Source organism: Triturus cristatus, chromosome 7 (assembly GCF_964204655.1).
Source record: "Triturus cristatus chromosome 7, aTriCri1.1, whole genome shotgun sequence".
NCBI lineage: Eukaryota > Metazoa > Chordata > Amphibia > Caudata > Salamandridae > Triturus > Triturus cristatus.
The window spans coordinates 200,603,486-200,624,829 of record NC_140590.1 but is presented as its reverse complement, the minus strand read 5'-3'; the positions used below and the strand labels follow the sequence as shown (position 1 = coordinate 200,624,829).

The 21,344-nt window shown below is 44.8% G+C and overlaps 1 protein-coding gene across 6 annotated transcripts in view; it reads right to left on the bottom strand.

Moving 5' to 3' along the window:
• Window positions 1–21,344, bottom strand: part of LOC146809212 (putative methyltransferase DDB_G0268948) — a 520,756-nt gene that overhangs the window by 354,253 nt on the left and 145,159 nt on the right. For all 6 annotated transcript variants that reach the window (XM_085614316.1, XM_085614312.1, XM_085614313.1 and 3 more), the window contains one exon: window positions 16,641–16,751. In XM_085614316.1, the coding sequence (XP_085470442.1) occupies window positions 16,641–16,751 (111 nt within the window). The remainder of the gene's footprint in view (window positions 1–16,640; window positions 16,752–21,344) is intronic.

Here is a 21,344-nt window from a genome sequence, read left to right as displayed (position 1 = left end):
CTACAGAATGTTGTGTTGCATTTGAAAATCGACTGGGGAATGCACGTTGGTCCTGGTGCTCCGTCGCTTCTTCTGCTCCTTTTTGTCTATATATTGTCTTCAAGTAGGAGATTTGGATCAAAAGCATTATCTACGAGAGGGATGCTTTTTCTTGTGTCCAAATTTGCAGATGTTATAATTCTTTCATTGTTGGCTTGCTTAAAAAGTTGGCCCGTTTCCGGGTTTGACAATAGTTCGGGCAAAAGATCCCCCTCAAATCTTTGGCCTAAGAAATCTAATCAGACTTTCTCCTGAATTTTCTATGTTTACCTTTCTCATCCCTTGATTGTTTTGGGTATTCTTTCCTTAACTTGCGCATGTTTTCCCATGCCACTTGATCCATATCTGTAGTTTTGGTGCTCCTGACAGCTTTTCTTAGTTCTCGTTTCAATGCTTGCATTTTCCATCAGGAGGCAATGTTTTCCTTCCTTGGTGTTCTCCTGGAGAAGCCTGGCAATATTGATTCTATTACAGGACCGGAGGCTTCGGATTATGCTTCTCTTTCTTATATTTGCTACTCACAGCAGCCAATGAACAACGTTTTGTATGCAAACAAAAACTACATTTCCCATGATGCTCGTCCACACATCACATCCTGTATAGCCCCATAAGAGCCACAGTGTCCCGTTTCTCCTCCTCTTTCTTTGCTGCTCACGCAGACAGTTAAGTGCTCAGAACGTTACGTTGTACATTATGTAATTTTTGACTGTTGCCTTGTCGTTGCTGATATTGCAGTTATATATTTGCGCTTATGTCGCGCTAGATGGAATATTAGTTTTTTTTAACAACCCTGTGTCTGTACTGGGGGCAATTTGTCTTCTGTTTCATGCGCGATTTAGCGCTCGCGGGCGCTATTGTTATTAGTTACCGATCCCTGATGGATTGCAGGCCCCGTTAAGTCCCCGCTTGGGGTGCTGCGCTCCCGCTTGGAGCGGAGCTTGAATACTTGCGCTGACAGCCTTCGATTCACTCCCTGCTGGCCGCCGAGTACCGCGCTGTTCACGCGCATGGCGGAGTTACTGTGCCTATATTCAGGTTTGGGACTGGTACTGTTAAGGGTTCCGTTCCCGTTTATTCGGGTCATTTCGCGCCGCCATTCCCGATTTCGAAGCGGGTGTTGCGCTTTCCCCGCCAGGAGCGTGAAATCTCAATGTGGGCGGTCTGATCGGGCTTAAGGGTGTTCCCGCTGACTTGTAAGTGCCGCGCTGCTTTTGACGACTTCAGTTCAGGTTCCCCTCGCGCTTCAGGCTTACAGCAGGTCCATGTAGCCTAGGGGCAAGGCTCTTGCCTCCAACCCCAGAGGTTCGGGGTTCGCACCCAGGGTTTCTGGGTTGTACTTTGCGCAGGACTAGATTTATTTTACATTATTCATGGAATTCCTTTTACAATTTGGGCGTCGTTTTTGCTGATACATGCTCAGTCTTAATACTGCTCGGCCCGCCCCGGTTCAGATCCAGGTCGCTCCCGCTGGAGTGGAGATGGCGCACTGATAATGCCTGCGATTTGACTGATTGGGCCTCTGTTGATCCTCATGGGAAGGACTTGGTTCGGCTGAAGACAGAATTATAACGCTCCCTCAAGAGCTGAGATACTGCGCTGTTGTTGCAGCATTCAAAATGAGTCCCTGTGGGACAGTGATTGGGTCTAGATTATTACTCAACGGTTAGGTTTCAATGTTTATGGTTTTTCTGCTTTAACTTTACCCTGTCATTTCCATAGGGTTGCTCTGTTTGTTGCGCGATTTCGCGCTTTTTCCGACAAAGGCTTTCCCTAGTAGCCGAGTGCGGTTATGGAGTCATAACGCTCCGGTGTGCGTAACCCAATGGGGCTGCATTTCGGCAATTTGATTTACGCACGTCGCATGCGTCCCTGTTTTTCCTTCACAGGTTCACGGAGCCTCGGGCCCTACATGGGCAGGCTTCTTGTACGCCTTCCAGGCTGTAACAATCGGTTGGCCCTTGGAGTGCGCACACGCTCCTGAGAATTCGCTATGACTCGGACGCCCATGGGGCTGGAATAATCTGACTACAGCTTTGCTGAGGAGCCGATACATTATTATTTTTCACTTGTGTGCACAGGGTTGGCTCCCCCTCTACTCCTCCATTACGCTGTGCTTGGCACTTCTCGGTTGAATACGGACACCCCATGACAAGCATGGGTGGAAAATTTAAGGAGGATGTGATCTAGTCGAACGGAGCGCGCACGGCTCCCGAAATAATTATGTTGACGCTCAGGCTCTACACGCCCTTGAGTACGTCGACCGGGCCCGGATGTACCAGCCCCTAGCTCGGGCACGCAAAGCTTGATTGACGGCCATCATTCTTGAGTCATTTTTTCCTTGGGCAGGTTTGTTTCTATATCATTCGACATGACAATATTAGGGCACGCGCGGGCGCTCTACGGGACTTAGATCAGGGGCGCAATAGTTATAGCTCGAGAACTGCGGCCGGATAGACTGATTACGGTGGAAGAGTCCCTCTTTTCTTGCTAGTTGTACGAGGAATTTCAGAGAGGGTTTCTCGGAGCTGCCAGGTTGCCAGGACAACCTCCGAGTCAGGGTCGGACGCAGGCGGCGATGGACATCTTGATGTCCTGAGGGGGCTGACCCTGGCGACGGAACCCATCTGGGACAGCTTTGTTACGGGTCGCATCTGGGATATGTAGACATAGTTGAACTTTGGTCACGCGCTCTGGACTTTGGTGGGTCTGTCGCGGGGCTGGTCCTTGTGAACCGCTTAGAGACTCTGTTTTTTAGCAATGGTTTTCCCACCAGGTTCCACACAAGTTTTTCTACTATATGGCTTTCGGGAGAGCATTCGTGGTAGTCAGTTTTTCCTTCCCGTCCTTGGCGGCTGCTCCAATGACGGACTTGGGGAGGACTTGTACAATCTCCCCAGCTTTCTATTTAGGTGATTGCTCCCTCACGGGAACAGGGCGTCTTCCCATTCCGGTTTATAGGTGTAGGTGTGTGCATACATATATATATATATATATATATATATATATATATATATATATATATATATATATATATATATATATATATATATATATATATGTGTGGGTTGATCCTAGCACAGACATAGAATTTAGCCTCTCATCCTCCCGAGGTCAGTTTTCCTCGTCGGATTCCAATTTGCCCTCGGGGTTACAATTTGTGTTGGCTTTTTCGGCCATTCCCTTCGATGCGCTTCGCTTAGATTTTTGATTTTTTTTTTTTTTTTCCAGGGTTATCTCCTTAATCATAGGTCAGGTTTGTTTTTACAGCTCCTACTTGGGAGCTTCAATGGAGCCCAGTCTGACGTTCCCATGCAGAGGGTTCCATTTCGGGCAGTTGCCGCAGTAGTAAGGCGTTTAGTACGGTCTGTCAAACTGTTTTCTGCCCTCCAGTTTTTCGAGTCCTTCTTCCACATAGGTCTTTTGACATGTACTTCCCACACCATATAATATCTCGGGGGTGAGAGTCCTCGGCCGGACAAAGGGTACGAGGTTATGTTCCTAGGGGACTTGGTCACAGACTTTTGGCATTCTGCCGGAGGTATTAGATTTGAGTCATTACGGAATAGAATCCGTAGCGACAGGGCGCAGTGGCTGACTGGTAATTCGGGTATCTCCTGATAGCGGTAGGGGGCAGCTTCACCCGAAGGATATTCAGTGGTTGTAAGCCTTTCTGGGTTCTCGTTACGCAGACCGTTAGTGGCAGGAAGGATTCATCACGGACGTTCGGATGGAGATAAAATCCAGGGGGTACAGGTGTATGCCTTGTCTCACGGTTGTCGGTGGGACTGAACTATGTTCTTTCCTCCATTCCACCCACATTTCAGGGAATGTGACGCAAAATTGCATTGCTTAGCGGAAGCGATCTTTATAACTCTGGTAGGGAGGTCTCCATTTTGTTTTTTTCAGTACTCCTTGAGTCGGCGGCGTCCGACTCTGCAGTCTCCGTGACCCCTTACAGCATTCCATTTCCTGCACGTGGCGCGCAGGGTGAATTGGGGGCAGTGGTCCTTATGATATACCAAGGAACTAGCTCAAAGGTTAGTCGGGCGCCTTTTGGTGGCACAGGGTCTGGGCTCGAAACATGTCATGCCTGTACATTCTGTTTCCCTAGGTGGTATATATATATATTTGAAACACATTGTTTTTTTGTTACAATCTACACTTTTCGGACACGCTGTCGGTGCTCATTTAGCTTCCCTGGGCGCTCCCGCGCAACCACAATATTTTTAGGCGTCAGCGGATCGCGTTGTTGGTAGGTACCGTCGTGTTATCTCCGTGAGGGCTGAGTTTCCTACTGTGTGTATATTTCAGCAGGTATTGTTCGGTTTTTGCGCGACGTTCGCTTCGCAGTGGCCATTTGGCCATTTATGTAGGTCATTTTCGATAGAGTAACATTAAAACCCAAATTAGAATAATCCCCTGTGGGAGATTTTCTCGTTTTCTTCTTTGGAACTGCCGACAAAATATGTCGGCAGGGAATAGCCTATCGTCAGGCTGTGTTACGAGACCTTCTCCCTTTCGGTGTTCCAATGTCGAGACAGGCCCACGATGTTACAGGTACAGTATCTACTCCAAGAAGTTTCATTATACTTAATGTCAGATTTACATCTGGTCAAGGCCTGTTCCCATTATGTTTCCAACTGATGCAATTTACGTGTGTTTTCCAGGCCACAAGGTCTACAAGGGAGTTTACTTGGTGTTACTCCTGAGGTTGTGATATAATTGTTGTGCTATAACTGTGGATTACATTATAGACCCTCTACATATGTCCACGGCTATTATAGCCGGTGGTGGATGGCAGTTATGCCGGGATACGATATCCATATCCAAATGTTTGAGACAGTCTGTTTGTGGGACCTTATCTTTCAATAGTGTTTGGCTGATTCCTATAGTACAGGATATTTCAAGATATACTGATTGATTTCTCACTCTATATTTAACCTGTTTATTATTCAACTGGTGGGTGTTATGACTGTACTATTTGAACTGTTTATTATTCAACCGGTGGGTGTTATGAATGTAGTTGAGTTGGACAAGCATTAAACTAGCATAATCCGAAGCCTCCGGTCCTGTAATAGAATCAAAAATTAGCTAGCATTCGCGCCAAGAATTTTCAATTCTATTAAGGACACGGAGGCGAGGATTATCCCACCCGGTTTATTACGATATTGGTAATAATTACCCACCCGCATGTATTTGATATTCTGTGTAAGCAGAAGTTACGGGTTTTCCCTGTCTCATTCCTTTCAGGTTCTGGGAAAAGAAGACGGAGCAGGTGTACTTCTGGTGTAGAGAACGTGCAATTCCAGTTTGGATATGGTTCTGCCACGTTGGAGGATGATTATTGGACTCCTATTCCTATTTTGGACTAAAGTATTAATGTTATTGATTATTAAGTTCGAGCAAAGAAAGAGGAGGAGAAACGGGACACTGTGGCTCTTATGGAGCTATACAGGATGTGATGTGTGGACGAGCATCATGGGAAATGTAGTTTTTGTTTGCATACAAAACGTTGTTCATTGGCTGCTGTGAGTAGCAAATATAAGAAAGAGAAGCATAATCCTCGCCTCCGTGTCCTTAATAGAATTGAAAATTCTTGGCACAAATGCTAGCTAATTTTTGATTCTTTCCAGGAGTTCATTGAGTTGGTGTTTTTGCTGCAACTAGCCACTGCAAGATCCTATATTGTGCAGCTCAGATTTTGTTGCGAGGCATTGGCTCACCCTGGTCATTTTAAATGTGTAGCGTTTGTAGTACCTTCCAGTGCCAGGATGTTCATGTGCCTTCTGGGGTTTAACCTGAAATGTATATACTGATGGCATTGATAGCTCTGTGTTGTAAAATGAATTGGAAACTTTAGTAAATGTGGCATCAAAGATAGCAAGACTATTGTGTAGTCCATTATGGATTGGGCTTTAGCACCATGGAATGTACATTTCGGTGGGAAGTCCTCAGTGGTTCTACCATTGCTTACCGGCATCCGTAAATACAGTGGCGTCACTAGGGTTGGTGTCACCCGGTGCGGGTAACTCATGGTGTCACCCCCTCACGACTTACCGCATGGACCTCCTCCGCCCCGAGTCCGCCAGTGGACACAGTTGGCAAATAACGGGACCATACAGAATCCTTAGTAACGTTTGTAAATGTAGGTGCTATATTTACAAAATGTGCCTGTTAACAACAGTGTGATAATGATTCATTAATCAGGCTGTACAGTGGGCTACCTGCTAGTCAACAGTTTATTGGAATTTATAATATCATAGGTATAGTACTTTTTACTGGTGTGGTGTTCCCACTATCCAGTAACACAATATATCAGTGGTCGAAGTGGGGGAAAAAAAGTAGGGGAACTGTGGGCGGAGAATCAGAGGGCGGGAATAACCCAAGGATTGGATCAGTGGGCAGAGCCAGAGGCGTGGCCAGAATGCGCAAACATCCCAATTTTTTGTATTTGTTTGGTTTCCCTGCCCAGTTTTATCAACCAATGGATACACATGATTATTTAAGGTTATAATGAGTTATTGACAGTAAAATGTGTTCACACAGTGGGATATGCTTCTAATCACAGAGGTGCCGATTCCGATCCGTTAAAAATATTCCCCGTACGAATCGTATCCGGATTTTTTTACGTACAAATCATACAAGTCCCGTACAAACTGGCAAGTATGATTCGTATGTTAAAAAATCCATACGAATCGCATTGGGAAAATTCCCCGACACGTCCTCGGGTCATAAAAAGTGTCCGACACGTCCCCGGACAGTTTTACGTATGTATCGGTAAACTGAAGTCCGAGCGCGCAAGTATGATCCGTCCCGTCTGTCTGAATGCACAACCGTATGGAAAAAACACCGTATCGAGCGAACTCCCATAGCAACCATGGAGACGTCCAAACATGTGCCCGCATACGTGCCGAACACCCCCCCAGCCCACCCCCCTAAGTACACGCCGTAACCCCAGCTGCCCCATGTACGTGTCGTACCCCCACCCCCGTAGGTATGGAGCGTACCCCCACCCCCGCATGTAAGGTGCGTACCCCCACCCCCGCATGTACGGTGCGTATCCCCAGCATGTATGGTGCGTACCCCCACCCCCGTATGTACGGTGCGTACCCCCAGCGCACCATACATGCGGGGGGTACGCACCCTACATATGGGTGTGGGGGTACGCACCGTACATACAGGGGTGGGGGTACGCACCGTACATACGGGGGTGGGGGTACGCACTGTACATGTGGGGGTGGGGGTACGCACCGTACATGCAGGGGGTACGCACCGTACATACGGGGGTGGGGGTACGCACTGTACATACGGGGGTGGGGGTACGCACCGTACATACGGGGGTGGGGGTACGCACCGGACATGCGGGGGTGGGGGTACGCACCGTACATGCGGGGGGTACGCACCGTACATATGGGGGTGGGGGTACGCACTGTACATACGGGGGTTGGGGTATGCAACGTACATGCGGGGGGTATGCACCGTACATACGGGGGTGGGTGTATGCACCGTACATACGGGGGTGGTGGTACGCATCGTACATACGGGGGTAGGGGTACGCACCATACATGCAGGAGTGGGGTACGCACCGTACATATGGGGGTATGCACCATACATGCGGGGGGTACACAACGTACATACGGGGGTGGGGGTACGCACCGTACATACGGGGGTGGGGGTACGCACCGTACATGCGGGGGTTGGGGTATGCAACGTACATGCGGGGGATACGCACCGTACATACGGGGGTGGGGTAGGTGTATGGTGCGTACAGGTACGGGGCTGTGGTACAGAGGTGGGGTACGGTGCATACATGGGGAGGCTGGGGGTACGGTGCGGACATGTAGGGATGGGGGTACGGTGCGTACCGGGCCCCCTTTTCGTTGTGCATCGCGGCGTACTTAGCTTTTCCGGCACTTTTTGGGTCCCATAAAAATATTGCCGTGCGAAGTGCTGTGGGTACGAATCGTACTTGCTGATCCGTAAAATGCTGCCTGACTCCGTGCGGATGTCGCGTACGCGGTGTCCCGGATCCGAATTGTGGGTATATTTTAGCCGGTCAGTGTTTTTTACGATTCGTACGGAAATGGTGTTTCTGTACGAATCGTACTTGCGGGTTTGGAAGGTGTTTTTCCCGGGTACGAGTCGAACGGAGAAAATGCTCCATCCGACGGTTCGTACCCGGTTTTTCCAGGATCGGAATCGGCCCCAGAATGTCCCCAAATACGATAAAATGTGGAAGCACAAGCCATTTGTCTCCAAGCCATGGAGTTTCTGTCATCAGCACTTCTCCCTTTTCCAAAACAGCAGTTCAAACATGAATGGCTAAAAATCCTAGTTTGCAAATGTTTTCTAAATAAAAATGGCTCTGCCATATTTGCCTCATAATGCAAGATCTGCAGCATGATCTGACCATTTAAACCAATAAATTGTTTGTTGCTCAAACGTATCAAAAGTTAATAAAAAATGTGACTTGTGTTGCTGCGGAGTAGATGACAGTTAATAGCTCATTGTTCTATGTTAGGATTTTAACTTATAAACTGCAAGTAACAAAAGGATCTCTCTGACAAAAGCAGTAGCCCACTGGCCTATTTACATTATGTGCACTTTGTGATCTGCATGGTACATGTTCTTTGCAGCAGGTAGATTAACCCTCTGAGCTACCTTTCCATTAGTCAAATCTTCCATTAGACAAAATTCCGATCTCTTTCTAGGAAGAACATTAATCACCAGAGTCATCATGACATTTTTATTGTTACCGAAAATTAATGGAGGCCAGGAAGGGGGCAGCAAGCGTTTTTAAAACCATAATATACTTGCAAAAATGATGCCTCCACCTAAAGTGAGCACCTGGTGAGGTCACACCGGTTGCACCGCCCTAGAGCTGGCCCTTCTCAAGGGTCCTGTGATCTCAGTGACAGGGTCACTGTTGTTCTAGGGTGTACTGCTTCATAGGCTTGCCCGCAAGACTGGAGGTGAACTTCAGTATGGATTGTGGTTGACAAACCTTGAAGGTTAACCTACACTTGTCGTGCTAGGGTCCACCTGCTGGTGCTAAGACACCATGGCTTCTAAGGTCTTGCGAAGCCTTCTAACGTCTAGCATGAGATAGTGCTCTCTCAGGAGAGTGGTCTGGTGGACTGGTTATTAAGGCTGAACCTGGTCCCCAGTTTCAAATTCAGCAGCTCTGGCCATAGCGCCACATCCTCTCCCCCACTGAACACCATACTGCCCCACTGAGAAAAACTCACACTGCCTTCAACTACAACCCAATTGTTGCCAGCTATAAACAGCTGGATGCGTCTCAATTAAATTACGCACTGGGCAAGCGCAATATGTGGCCTACAAAAAAAAGTGACAGCATCCTGGAAAAATCAAACAATCATAGGGAATGCAAAATGTTGCAAACCATGTGAAATGTAAGCAGGAACAACATGGTTACCTTAACGCTTTTACACTCACTGTTCAGAAATCAGTGAGTGCTTTTGCCTGAAAAGTTAAGGACATGACAACAGGGCCCTGAATGGACCCATTTCAATGGCCATTGCTTATATCCTTACAAAACGTAAGCAGTATGGTAAAAAAAGACAACATCCCTAGATACAGAGCGGCAGTACAAATTTTGTTTTTCAATCCTCACATTGCAGTACCTCCAGGATTGGTGCACTAGTTCCAAGCCCAGGGAAAACAAAGCCAAGACAACAAAAATAGCGCTTCACTGGCAAACTCTGTAAAAGTGGCGCTAATGTGTTTGGGTGTGAATAAAATCAATCTGGACAGTTTGCTACCACTCTGTCTTACTTTATTTAGTTATTTATTTTTCATATTTTTCAACTTTTATTCCCGATGCTGCATTTTGGAACTAAATGTCAGAAAAATACGACATTGATTTCCAGCAAAAGTGATTTTGTTTTTTGGATCCATTTCACAGGGAAGCAAATAAAAGAAAGGAGAGGAGACAGTGCGCGCTGCGCACTGGCACGTCCTCCTCCTAAAAGGTTAGGTTGCTCTGCGCACATCGGCCCTGTTGGTGTCACCCCATGTGAGGGTGTCACCCGGTGTGGTCCGCACCCCCCGCACCCTCATAGTGACGCCGCTGCCTAAATAATAATATTGTGAGAATTGACCAAACTATATGGTCTGGGTGGTATGCCTGGAGTTGGTACTGCGGTAACACATCCCATTGTATAGACTTTGATGTAAATTTTGCATCCTCATTTAGTGTGTGGATTAAATAAGCGTTGAAATTGCCTATTAGGATTATATCCCAAAGTGGGTGAACATTTCTTATGTCTGAAACTGTTGTTATTTTAAATGAATTAAGTATTTTTTCCTATATAAATTTAGGTGAATATAAATGTTAATCAGCAGTACTGATCTTTGTTCATGATTCCTCCTATACGTGAGTTTGAGTATTTGCAGGCCAATGTCAGGGGATTTTAGTTTTTTGGGTTTAATGTTTAATGTTGTAGACACATAGACTGCTTGTCCTCCTGTAGTGCTCTTTTTTCTTTGCCTTCACAAAATAGTGGATTCAAATTTTCAGGGGTAAATTCTCCAAGGCCAATGCCTCCTGGAGTGCTAATATATCATATACTTCCCGGTCCTGAGGTGGTATGCCTTCTTCTAGCAGTCGTTTTGCTAAATTTCATGAGAGAAGGTGTAGATCATCTCTCTCTATCTTCCTCAATGGGGACTTCCTGGGTCATTCTCTCTTATGTGCATTTAGTGTGGTTGCAAGGCCACTTCCACAGCTCTTCCTCACCCCACCTATTTAGACTCACTCTGTCGACTATACTGTCATTCTGGGCTTTGAGTAAGCCAGTTTCTACTGTATTATCTTGCATTTTTTTGAACATAGGATCACTTGTCTTATTTTTGTGCTTGCTTTTCAATCATGTTGTTTTGACTTCTCAAATGCCTCCTCGTTTTTGTGTCATTTGTAATTACACCTACTGTTGGAGTCTGATCATCGTCCTCCATGATTGCCGTACACGATTACTTCTTTTTAAGAAGATCCTTTTCTTCCCCCATGGGTGCATGTGATTCCTTAGATATTTTTTTTCTTGTGTTCCACTGTGCACTGGGTTCCTGAGATTTCTTTTCTTGGTTTTAGTTGTTATTGATGTTCTATTGTGATAGACAACAAATGTTGTTTGATGGCCAAATTGGCTTTTTTAATACTTGTTATCTCTTCCAGCATTGCAGGAAGGGTACTTAGCTTGTCGATGATCGGCTAACAAGGGCAGGTTGTAAGAAGTAGGGAGTGAAGCGCTTGTACACTTACTATTTGGTCAGTGACTTTTTCAAGTTTGACATTAACACCTGATATGTGAGTCAGCTCCCCAGTGTAAGGTGTGTGTGTGACCGTGTCAGGGTCGATCTTACTTGGAGGTGAACTTGGGTTTCTTTCTTGGGCATTCTGCAGAATTGAGTACAACTAAGCTTTTTGGGGTGATTATGTTGGGGGATGTGTAATTTGATGGTGAACGTTTGCCACTAAAGTTTGGGGATAGCATATCTTTGTTTGTTTTGATAGTTTTATGCGCCATGTTTCAAAATGCTGCGTGTTATTCAGTATAAGTTGTGCTATCTCTAAAGACAGCCATGTGGTTAAGGTGTGTTCAAAGTGTTTAAAAACATTGTTTGGCAGAACTTCCACTGAAAGAGGATTTGCAGACTCTATTTGTTTCAGTCCTTGGATTTCAGCAGGATATTTTAATAAAATCCCCCTGTGAAGAATGTCATGTCGACCTTGCGAGCTATTTAGTGGGTTGAAGATCATTTTAAGTATGTCGGTGTTGTTGTGGCGGGAGATGTTCCCAGTCTAATTGAGGGCTCCAAACATTTTTTGATGGAGTCAATTTTCTATTGGTTTGTGCCACAACCCTGAAGCCTGTTTGGTGTATAGGTCTGTCTATTGTTTCTTTACCTGTTCACATGCTCTATTCTCTTCTGTAGTGATGTGAGGGTGGGCCTCCTTGCTTTCCTGAGGATCTTCTTCTTTGTTGGATGCCTTTGTCAAGGTTTTCTCCTGCACTGTATTCGTCGGTGCTTTTATTAATAGGGCATGTTAAATACAGCCGTCGTCCTTGGTGTTTTTTGGTCTGGACCCTCTGATCTGGTTTGATTATTAATTGATACAATTTCTTTCTGGTTTCTAGCCCTGTGCCCTGGACTGCGGCCATTATTGTTCTTAATTTGTGGGATGTTCCACGATGATTGTTTGTGTGAGCTTTATGTAGATTCAGTGGGCCTCATTTATGAAAAGTGACGCATCACTGCGTGAAAACAGTGATGCGTCACTTTTCACTGCGCCCTCCCTGTGACTCCAATGATGCGTCATATTAACGGTATGACGCATCATGTTGCAAGGAGTCACAGATACGTCAGTATTTCTGACGTATCTGTAGACGCAAAAGTGACGCATTGCTGGAGTGTGTCACAAAAGTGACGCAACTCCAGCAATGTGTCCTTTCACATGGGGCAAGCCCCATGTGAAAGGGCCTGCGTCAGTCTTACGCCTGCTGTGAGGCAGGCGTAAGATATTGACGCATTTGCACCCTAGAAGTGGCGCAGTGAAATCTCGTAGATTTCACTGCGTCACTTCTACGATGCTTACTTACTTGGGAACGCCCACCCTGCATACATTATACCTGACGCAGGTATAATGTAGCGCAGGGGTTTACAAAGTGACGCATCTAGGTAGATGCGTCACTTTGTAAATATGGCGCATCAGTGACGCACCGGTGGCGCAAAAGTGACGCAGGGGCTCATAAATGAGCCCCTGTGTTTTCAGTGTTATCTGTATTCCACTGCTGATTTCCTTTTGTTTTGTTTTGATATTTCACTGTCAGTTTGTGGTCATTGTTGGTGTTATCTGTTCTTATTATACCGTCCAGTTCTCTTATTGATGGGGTAGTGATCTGGACCTGTTTGGGCTCAAATTTTCTATTTTCTCTACCTCTTCCTCATCCCATTTAATTAGGTTAGCTTCGTCGACAACAATGTCATTCTGGGCTTTGAGTAAGCTTGATTCCACTGTATTATCTTGGATTATTTCATACAGGAAATATTCTAGGTTCTTCTTGATTTATCACTTGTCTTGTTTTTTTCCTTGCGTTTCTGTTGGGCATATTTACAATGTCTGGTGCATCTCTGCAAATCAGCAGGGATGCACCAGAACAGATGCGACACGTGAGCCTCTCCTTGCACCACCACGGATGTGTCACATTTACAATGCGGCGCACCGTGGCACAAGGATAGGCAATGCGTGTGGCATTTTGTGGCGTAAGGGCGGCACATTGCTGGAGTCGCATCGCAAGCGCGACGCAACTGCAGCAATGCACAAGGGCCGCCAATACCTAACATGGTGCGCCACTCGTTACGCCTGCTTCAAGCAGGCGTAAGGTTTTGTCGCAGCGACCTCGGAAAAGTGACTCAGTGAAATCTTGTAGATTTCACTGCATCACTTTTACAAGGCATTCCTGCAACTGAACACGCACCCTGCGACAGAACGCCCACATGAAACCTGACGCAGGGCATTACATTGTAAATGAGGCGCAACGTGGCACAAGGTTTACGCCACCGCTGCATCACAGAAGTGACCCAACGGCTGCGTAAAAGTGTTGCAAGGGGCTTGTAAATCTGCCCGTTGATATTTTGCCTTCTCGATTGCCTCCCCGTGTTCCTGCTATTTGTGATTACACCTACTGGTGGAGTCTGATCCTCTTTCATGATTGTATAGCTGATTGCTTCTTTTTACAGAGATCCATTTCTTTCCCTGTGGTTCCGTGTGATTTCTTAGATTTCTTTTGCCTTGTGTTTCCTTCCTCATTGGGTTCCTGAGATTTCTTTTCCTTGTTTTTGATTTTTTCTTGTGTTCGCCAACAACTGTTTGATTGTTGGCCAAATTGGCTTTTTTAATACTTATTTTCTCTTCCAGGATTGCGGGAAGGTTTTGTAGCTTGTTGATGATCGGCCTACCTGGGCAGGTTGCATGAAGGAGGGAGTACATCGTTTGTACTCTAACTATTATCTTGGTGAGCTTTTCAAGTTTTGAATGAATACCCGAGATGTGAACCAGCTCCACCATGTAAGGTGTGTGTCTGTGTTTGTGTCCGGGTGATCTTCCTTCAAGGTGAACTTGGGCTTCTTCCGAGGGCATTCTGCAGACCCGAGTACACCTTGTCTTTTTTGGGTGATTTTGTGGGGAGATATGTCATTTTATGGTAAAGTTTAGCCATTAATGGTTGGGGATAGAATATCTTTGTTTATTTTGTTAGTTGTATGCCTCATGTTTCAAAATGTTGTGTGTGGTTTAGTATACGTTGTGCTATCTCTTCAGACTGCCATGTGTTTAAGGTGTGTTCAGAGAGTTTAACATTCTCATTTGGCGGTAATTCCACTGTAAAAAAAAAAAAAGCAGAATCTAAGGGGCATATTCACAAGGATCTATTGCAGGTTTTTAGTGTGATTGGTGGCCTCTTGTGTTTGACAACAATTGTTAGATTGTTGGCCAAATTGGGTTTTTAAATACTTATTTTATTTTCCAGGATTGTGGGAAGGGTACTTAGCTTGTCGATGATCAGCACACAGGGGCAGGTTGTATGAAGTGGGGAGTGACTTGCTTGTACTCTTACTATTAGCTTGGTGAGTTTTTCAAGTTTGGCATTAATACCTGAGATGCACATGGCCACTATATTCATTAGGTCTACATGTGTACCTAATGTGTCAGACGGCATAACAGGTGCCTTTGTTGAGGCTTGTAAAGTATGCAATAAAGAGGTGTAGAGGCCTGTCTAATTGAACTGTTCTCCTACTAAATGTGGGAGGTCCATTGCAGTATTATGTAATGTTTGAGCAAACCTACTAAAGGGTGGTGAACTTTGAGTGTAATTCTATGTGGTCCTTTTTTGTAGCTATGTGGTCAATTTATGTTGTGATAGAATCCTCATTTTCTTTTCCAGATCTTTTGGTTACAGAAAAATTATCCTTCTTTTCTTCCAATGCCTGTAAGAGATCCCCATTACCTTTGAAGCCAGTAGTTCTCTATGTTATCCGATTGTAACGTGGCATATACATTTTACACCTAGTTTATCTTTTAAAGAGGCATATCTTAAGTCTGATGGTGACTGTTTCACTTTTGAGTTCACTTTCTGTGGGGCCAGGGGTGCTAAGAGTCCTGTTACAGTTCCTTGCATTGAGAGATGTACGTCCCTTGGATCTGTAAGGAAGCTCAACTTTGAACATACATTTTTTTTACCAAACATAGTTAGTATTGGGAATATGAGAGGACTCCTTTGAGTAGCACTGGCCTCATTTATCTTGTTTGAATTTGTAGGTTTATCCCTCCCCGGGGGACAAGCCGCACCTGCCTTACTCCGACCGCTTCTGCGCCGAACATGGGGCTCGTGGCTTTAAGTCACATCTAGGTTCTTGGCTTCTCTTCTCTCTCACTCACTTGCTTGCTGCCTTACCTCGCCTCTTCTTTCACCTACGGGAATCCACAGGAGCCACAGAAGTTGGTCCAAGGAGCACAGCTCAGCACGGCATTGCAGCTAGGCTTTGCTAAGCGGCTGTGGCAGGCACTGGCAGCACTGGGGCAGCACCGTGATTAAGGTTCACTGCTCCCCGGTTCCTGCACCCCCAGTTACTACCCTCAAGGTGGGGCTTCCAGGGGGGATGGTGAGCCGGGGAGCGAGGAGCTGGGTTTTGTGCACTGGCTGCACTCTAGTAGCATATGACGTCAACACTCTTGGGGCGCTCGTTCCACTCGTCCAACACAACCTGCCTGTCCAAGTAAGGACCACCACTCTAGGCAGGGTGAGCTACATGCACCCTAAAACATAACCTGTGCTCATCCTCTGGTAGCTTGCCACAGAGCAGGCACGCTTATCTAAAGAGGCAATGTGTAAAGTATTTGTGCAACGCACACGGTAACGCAATGAAAACACCACAAAAAGGGATCCCCACCGGGTTAGAAAATTAGAGACCAATTAAGACCAAAAACAACAAGAATCCAATAAGTAGAACAGGAGTTATGAATTTTTCATAGATTACATGAAAATATAATGCTTAGAATAAAAGAGCGCCAACCAGGAATATCTGGTCATTCTTGATTCAGGCAAATCTGAAGGTTCAGGCTGACCTCGGGTTGGATACAGAAATCAGCCATGGCCCACTGGAAACAGTACCTTTGGAAGGGCCCTATCAACATTGAGAATGAGATGCAATGAGCAAGGAGGTAGGGATTCGTTTGAAGCTTGCACTCGCCTGGAATAGGCATTCCAACAGCTTGGAGATATCTGTGTAGAATATTTCACTTTTCGCGGAGGTTATTTCCGTACAGGATCGCTTTCTTTATAGACAGTGTTCCTGGACAGTGTTAACTGAATAATAGCATTTACCTTGTTTGTATAACTGTCAAAACCTTCTAAAAAAATTCCAGCAACATTTCTCGCACTCTGAAATAACGTTTTAATCAGCAAGTTACACATACATTATTCAAAACAATTTTTTTGAATCAACAAACACAGCTTTTATTTATCTTTTATTCTAAATGTGAATGGCGATACTCTCACACATACCCATGTTCCTCTTACCTTCTTTTCTAGGTAAGAGAGGATAAGCCCCTGCACCTCTCTAGGCTCACGGATCATGTATTTCCGATACAGTGACGCATGTTCTTTGTTTTCGAAGTATCTATAAGTCATCTGGAAATGCACAGACACAAAAAACAAAACAAAAAGAACATAAGGAGGAGCATAGATTATAAATGATAAAATGAACAACTATGTCATAATCTATTAAACTGGGTTCCCTTCTACTTAGAACAATAACCACTTATTAGGGCAAATGCAGCTTTCGATGTAAAATCATGATTGCTGCAACATCAGGAATGTGAGAAATCACCCGAGTTGCAGCACCAATAGTACTGTGGAAATAGATTTGGTGTAAAAACATATGCTAGTATAAAATCAGTTGTAAGTGTAAAATTAAATGTTGGCGTCCAGTCAATAGGGCCATTTTGAATCGAGCACAAATTCAGATTTCAGTTACAAAATGTTCTTAGGTGAATCAATGGTCAGTGGCAACACATTTAGGCAAAAATAACACAATTAGAAGAAGTGAGTCACATTTCAGTGCACCAATAACTGTTAGTTGCAAAATTACCATTGACGTAAAGTCAGCAGGATTGCAGTATATTATATAACCACAATGTTAGTCACTTGAAGATCTGATAAAGGGGGGCAGTGCAGATGTGATTGTAAAATACCCATTACTAAGGGGGAAGAATATTCTTTCATTGTTAAAGACTGACAGATTACCATCTCGAGGAGGGAGTATCCCCTGCACTATACACCTCTAAACTGCTGTGTAGTTTGTTTCAGGGAGTCCTGTGTCATGCATTTTAACAACAAAGAACCTCTGTGTTCAAATAGATCCTGAATCACACTCATGTCACACATCACATTTATGCAGGCATCCCACAATGCCACTCACTCACAGCCTGCTCCTCTTAATAGAGAGGATTACCTATTCTGAACTGCATACTTTGATGTTCTTGGTGCACAATGTGGAAATCCAGCAAGCCATAACTAGGTTATTTCATATGTTGGCTCTGTAGGAATTCATGTAGACCTCTGAAGTTCTGAGGACCGATTGCAACATGTTCAACAAGTGTCTGCTCTATAATATAGTAACTAGCTTCTGGAGGCTGTATTACAAAACAAGCATTTGCAATGCAATAGGTGTCGCATTTACGAGAGTTAGAGCTATTGGTGTTGTAATTGACAATGTGCCTGTAAAAGAGAGAGGCACATTTTGGTCCAAAGACAGAACACAGCGAGGGAACAACATATGTACAAAGCATAAACATTACAGTAGACATTGCCGTATTTTATAGTATATATTTGCTTAGTATAGTACCCACGGTTGCTGACTATTTAATTTATTGTGCCTCATAATTCCAACCCATAATTGTTTGATTGAAAGAATCTTCACGCGAGTAACCATGTGGTGTGCTCGGAATTTGCTTCAGCACCACATCGAGATCAGAAAGCTCTACATAAATTTTACTTTGATCAGTGCTAAGCAAGGTGACGGTTGTAAAATAGGCTATGCGCCTAACTTGTTCACAGCCTCACAGGCACCTTGTCCAAGCAAGCCATGTTATTTCGCAGCAAAGGGGTATGCAGTGATTGAGTATGAACGAGCAGCATTTGACTATGAGAACACACAAGACTGTAAATGCTTACAGATGGGCTGAGGAGAAGGCGTGGTGGAGCTTATTTTGCAGCGTTAGTGAGGCAGAAACAGAACGCAAGCTTCAATGGCCAAATTAAGTCTGCCAACAAGCTAGGCTTGACAATAACGTGAAAGTTGGGACTAAGCAACACCATTATTGGTTAAAGGGACTGCAAGGAGGGGAGGAAACTACGTAAGAAGATAGAAGGCCACAAGTTGAAAAACATGTAATCGGACCCTTAGTAATGCATGAACTGTTATAAACTAACCACTTAGTTATTATGGGGTAGAGATGAGGCCAATTATTAGACATTTATCAAAAAAGAATAGTTTAAGGGATGGCGTTTGCTTTGTTTGCCCTAAGTTGGCAGGGTATGCCCAGACATGGGTCCCTTGCTCACTTTGCCACTGGATTCAAGCTAGCCTGGCTGATGAAGGGAGTTACCTGGAAACCGGTCCCAGGATGTTTATTTCTGGTTCAGGGAAGACCTGGCTTGGCAGTTCGGGCTGGACTGCTCCCATGAGGCACAGGATCAAGACTGATTTGCTTATAGCTGGGTCTGAACTGAGGAGGCGAAGTGAGTTAAAGAACTATGATGGATTCAACCCAGATCTGTGACTGGGGGTGAGTGTCTAAAAAGTATTAGCACTCCGTCCATCATCTCCTTGTGTTTGCTTTGTTTGCCCTAAGTCGGCAGGGTATGCCCAGACATGGGTCCCTTTCTCACTTTGCCACTGAATTGAAGTTAGCCTGGCTGAAGAAGGGTGTTACCCAGAAACCGGTCCCAGGATTCTTGTTTCCGGTTCAGGGAAGACCTCGCTTGGCAGTTCAGGCTGGACTGCTCCCATGAGGCACAGGGTCAAGACTGATTTGCATATAGCTGGGTCTGAACTGAGGTGGTGAAGTGAGCTAAAGAGCGATGATGGATTCTACCCAGATCTGTGACTGGGCCTGAGTGTCTGAAAAGTTTCAGCGCTTCGTCCATCATCTCTTTGTGTTTGCTTTGTTCGCCCTAAGTTGGCAGGGTATGACCAGATGTGGGTCGATCCTGTGCTCACTTTGCTACTGGATTCAAGCTAGCCTGGCTGATGAAGGGTGTTACCCAGGAACCGGTACTAGGAAGCTTGTTTCTGGTTCAGGGAAGACCTGGCTTGGAAGTTCAGCTGGACTGTTCCCATGAGGCACAGGGTCAAGAATGATTTGCATATAGCTGGGCCTGAACTGAGGCAGCAAAGTGAGCTAAAGAACGATGATGGATTCAACCCAGATCTGTGACTGGGGGTGAGTGTCTCAAATGTTTCAGAGCTCAGTCCATGATCTTCTTGTGTTTGATTTGTTCGCCTTAAGTTGGCATGGTATGCCCGGACGTGGGTCCCTTGTTCACTTTGCCACTGGATTCAAGCTATCCTTCCTGATGAAGGGTGTTACCCAGACGCCGGTCCCAGGATTCTTGTTTCCGGTTCAGGGAAGACCTTTCTTGGCAGTTCGGGCTGCACTGTTCCCATGAGGCACAGGGTCAAGACTGATTTGCATATAGGTGCGTCTGAACTGAGGTGGTGAAGTGAGCTAAAGAACAAATGGATTCAACCCAGATCTGTGACTGGGGGGTGAGTGTCTGAAAAGTTTCCGCACTCCGTCCATCATCTCCTTGTGTTTGCTTAGTGCTGGCTTTTAACAGAGACAGTTAGCATTCCACAATTTTGCAATGCATAGGATTTCATTACAGCTCTGAAAATGTGGCATTATTTGAAAGGGTTTGTGCTTAACCCCTGTTTTACAATGTTTTTTCTGTTTTCTTTTCTTTGTTTTCCATCTTTAGAAAGCTGATGATACTTTGAAGCTGCCAGGTGACACATTAACACTCCCAATAAGCCCTCATCTCCCACTTTATATGGCATGTTGAAATTACTTCCAGAGAGCTGCAAATGGTCGTCTTTGTTTTTGTCCTCATTTATGCGATAATTACGGTTATGGTACACAAAATCACCTTGTCTAATATTGTTCCTTGTGTTTAGAGACCACACTTTTATGTTGAGGTGAGACCGTGTCTTGAAAACCTTCCAATTCTTTGAGAAAACCCATCACAGATCCACTGTGACAAATCCCTCAAATTTGTTAGATCGCATAAAGTAAAATCATTGGACGTCCCTCCTTACACTGTCTCATATTATTGTCCCAGATTTCCCAGTACTTAGTCCTTTTACTCTTCCCTCTACACTTGTCTAATTTCCTAACCTTTTCCACAGCGCAAAGCCACTCTACCACCCTAGGAGGAGTTGCAAGAATCCAATTCATGCAAACCTTGTGTCTGGCTAATAAAATTAGAACAAATAATACTTTTTTTTGTTTTTTACCTAATGCACTAGTGGGATCGTGACTATTCAAAATGCCAAAAATAACGGTAAAAGTGCTTACCTTAATGTTCTTTTTTAAGACTTTATCGATAATCTTACCCACTTCTTCCCAAAAAATATCAAGATGAGGACACAGTTGGAACATATGAATATCGTTCGCTTTTGGCTCCCCGCATTTTGGACACTTTTACGTCACCTGATTATTCATTTTTGATAACTTTTCCGGTGTCCAGTATGACCCTTTGTGGTAAAAAGAAGTTTTTTTCTCAAGGGTGCAGAAACTATGATATGCCATAAAAAATTGCAGGATACTTGCCATCTTTTTCCATACGTCGCCTGGGATTGTAAATTCATCCTGAATCAAATAACGATACCACTTCGACATCTCCTTTCTTGTTGGATCTTTTTGTATTTCTTCCTCCAATTTCTCTGTGGTGTCTAGGTTTTTCTCTTGATCCTTTGACCAACTCGCCAGCTGATAGTATTTAAACCTGGATAATTTCCCCTTTGTTCATTCAAGCAATAGGTTCCAGCTTTGTAAATTACCGGAGTCAAGAAGTTCTACCCATTTTGTTATTCCCACTTCCTTTAATGGTCCTGCTAAGGAATATTTTAAGCAGTCAGGGGTTCCAGGTGACTTCCATATAGGGGCTAGTCGACTATGCTATGTAATTTTCCAAGCTCTTCTTATTTCATACCATAAC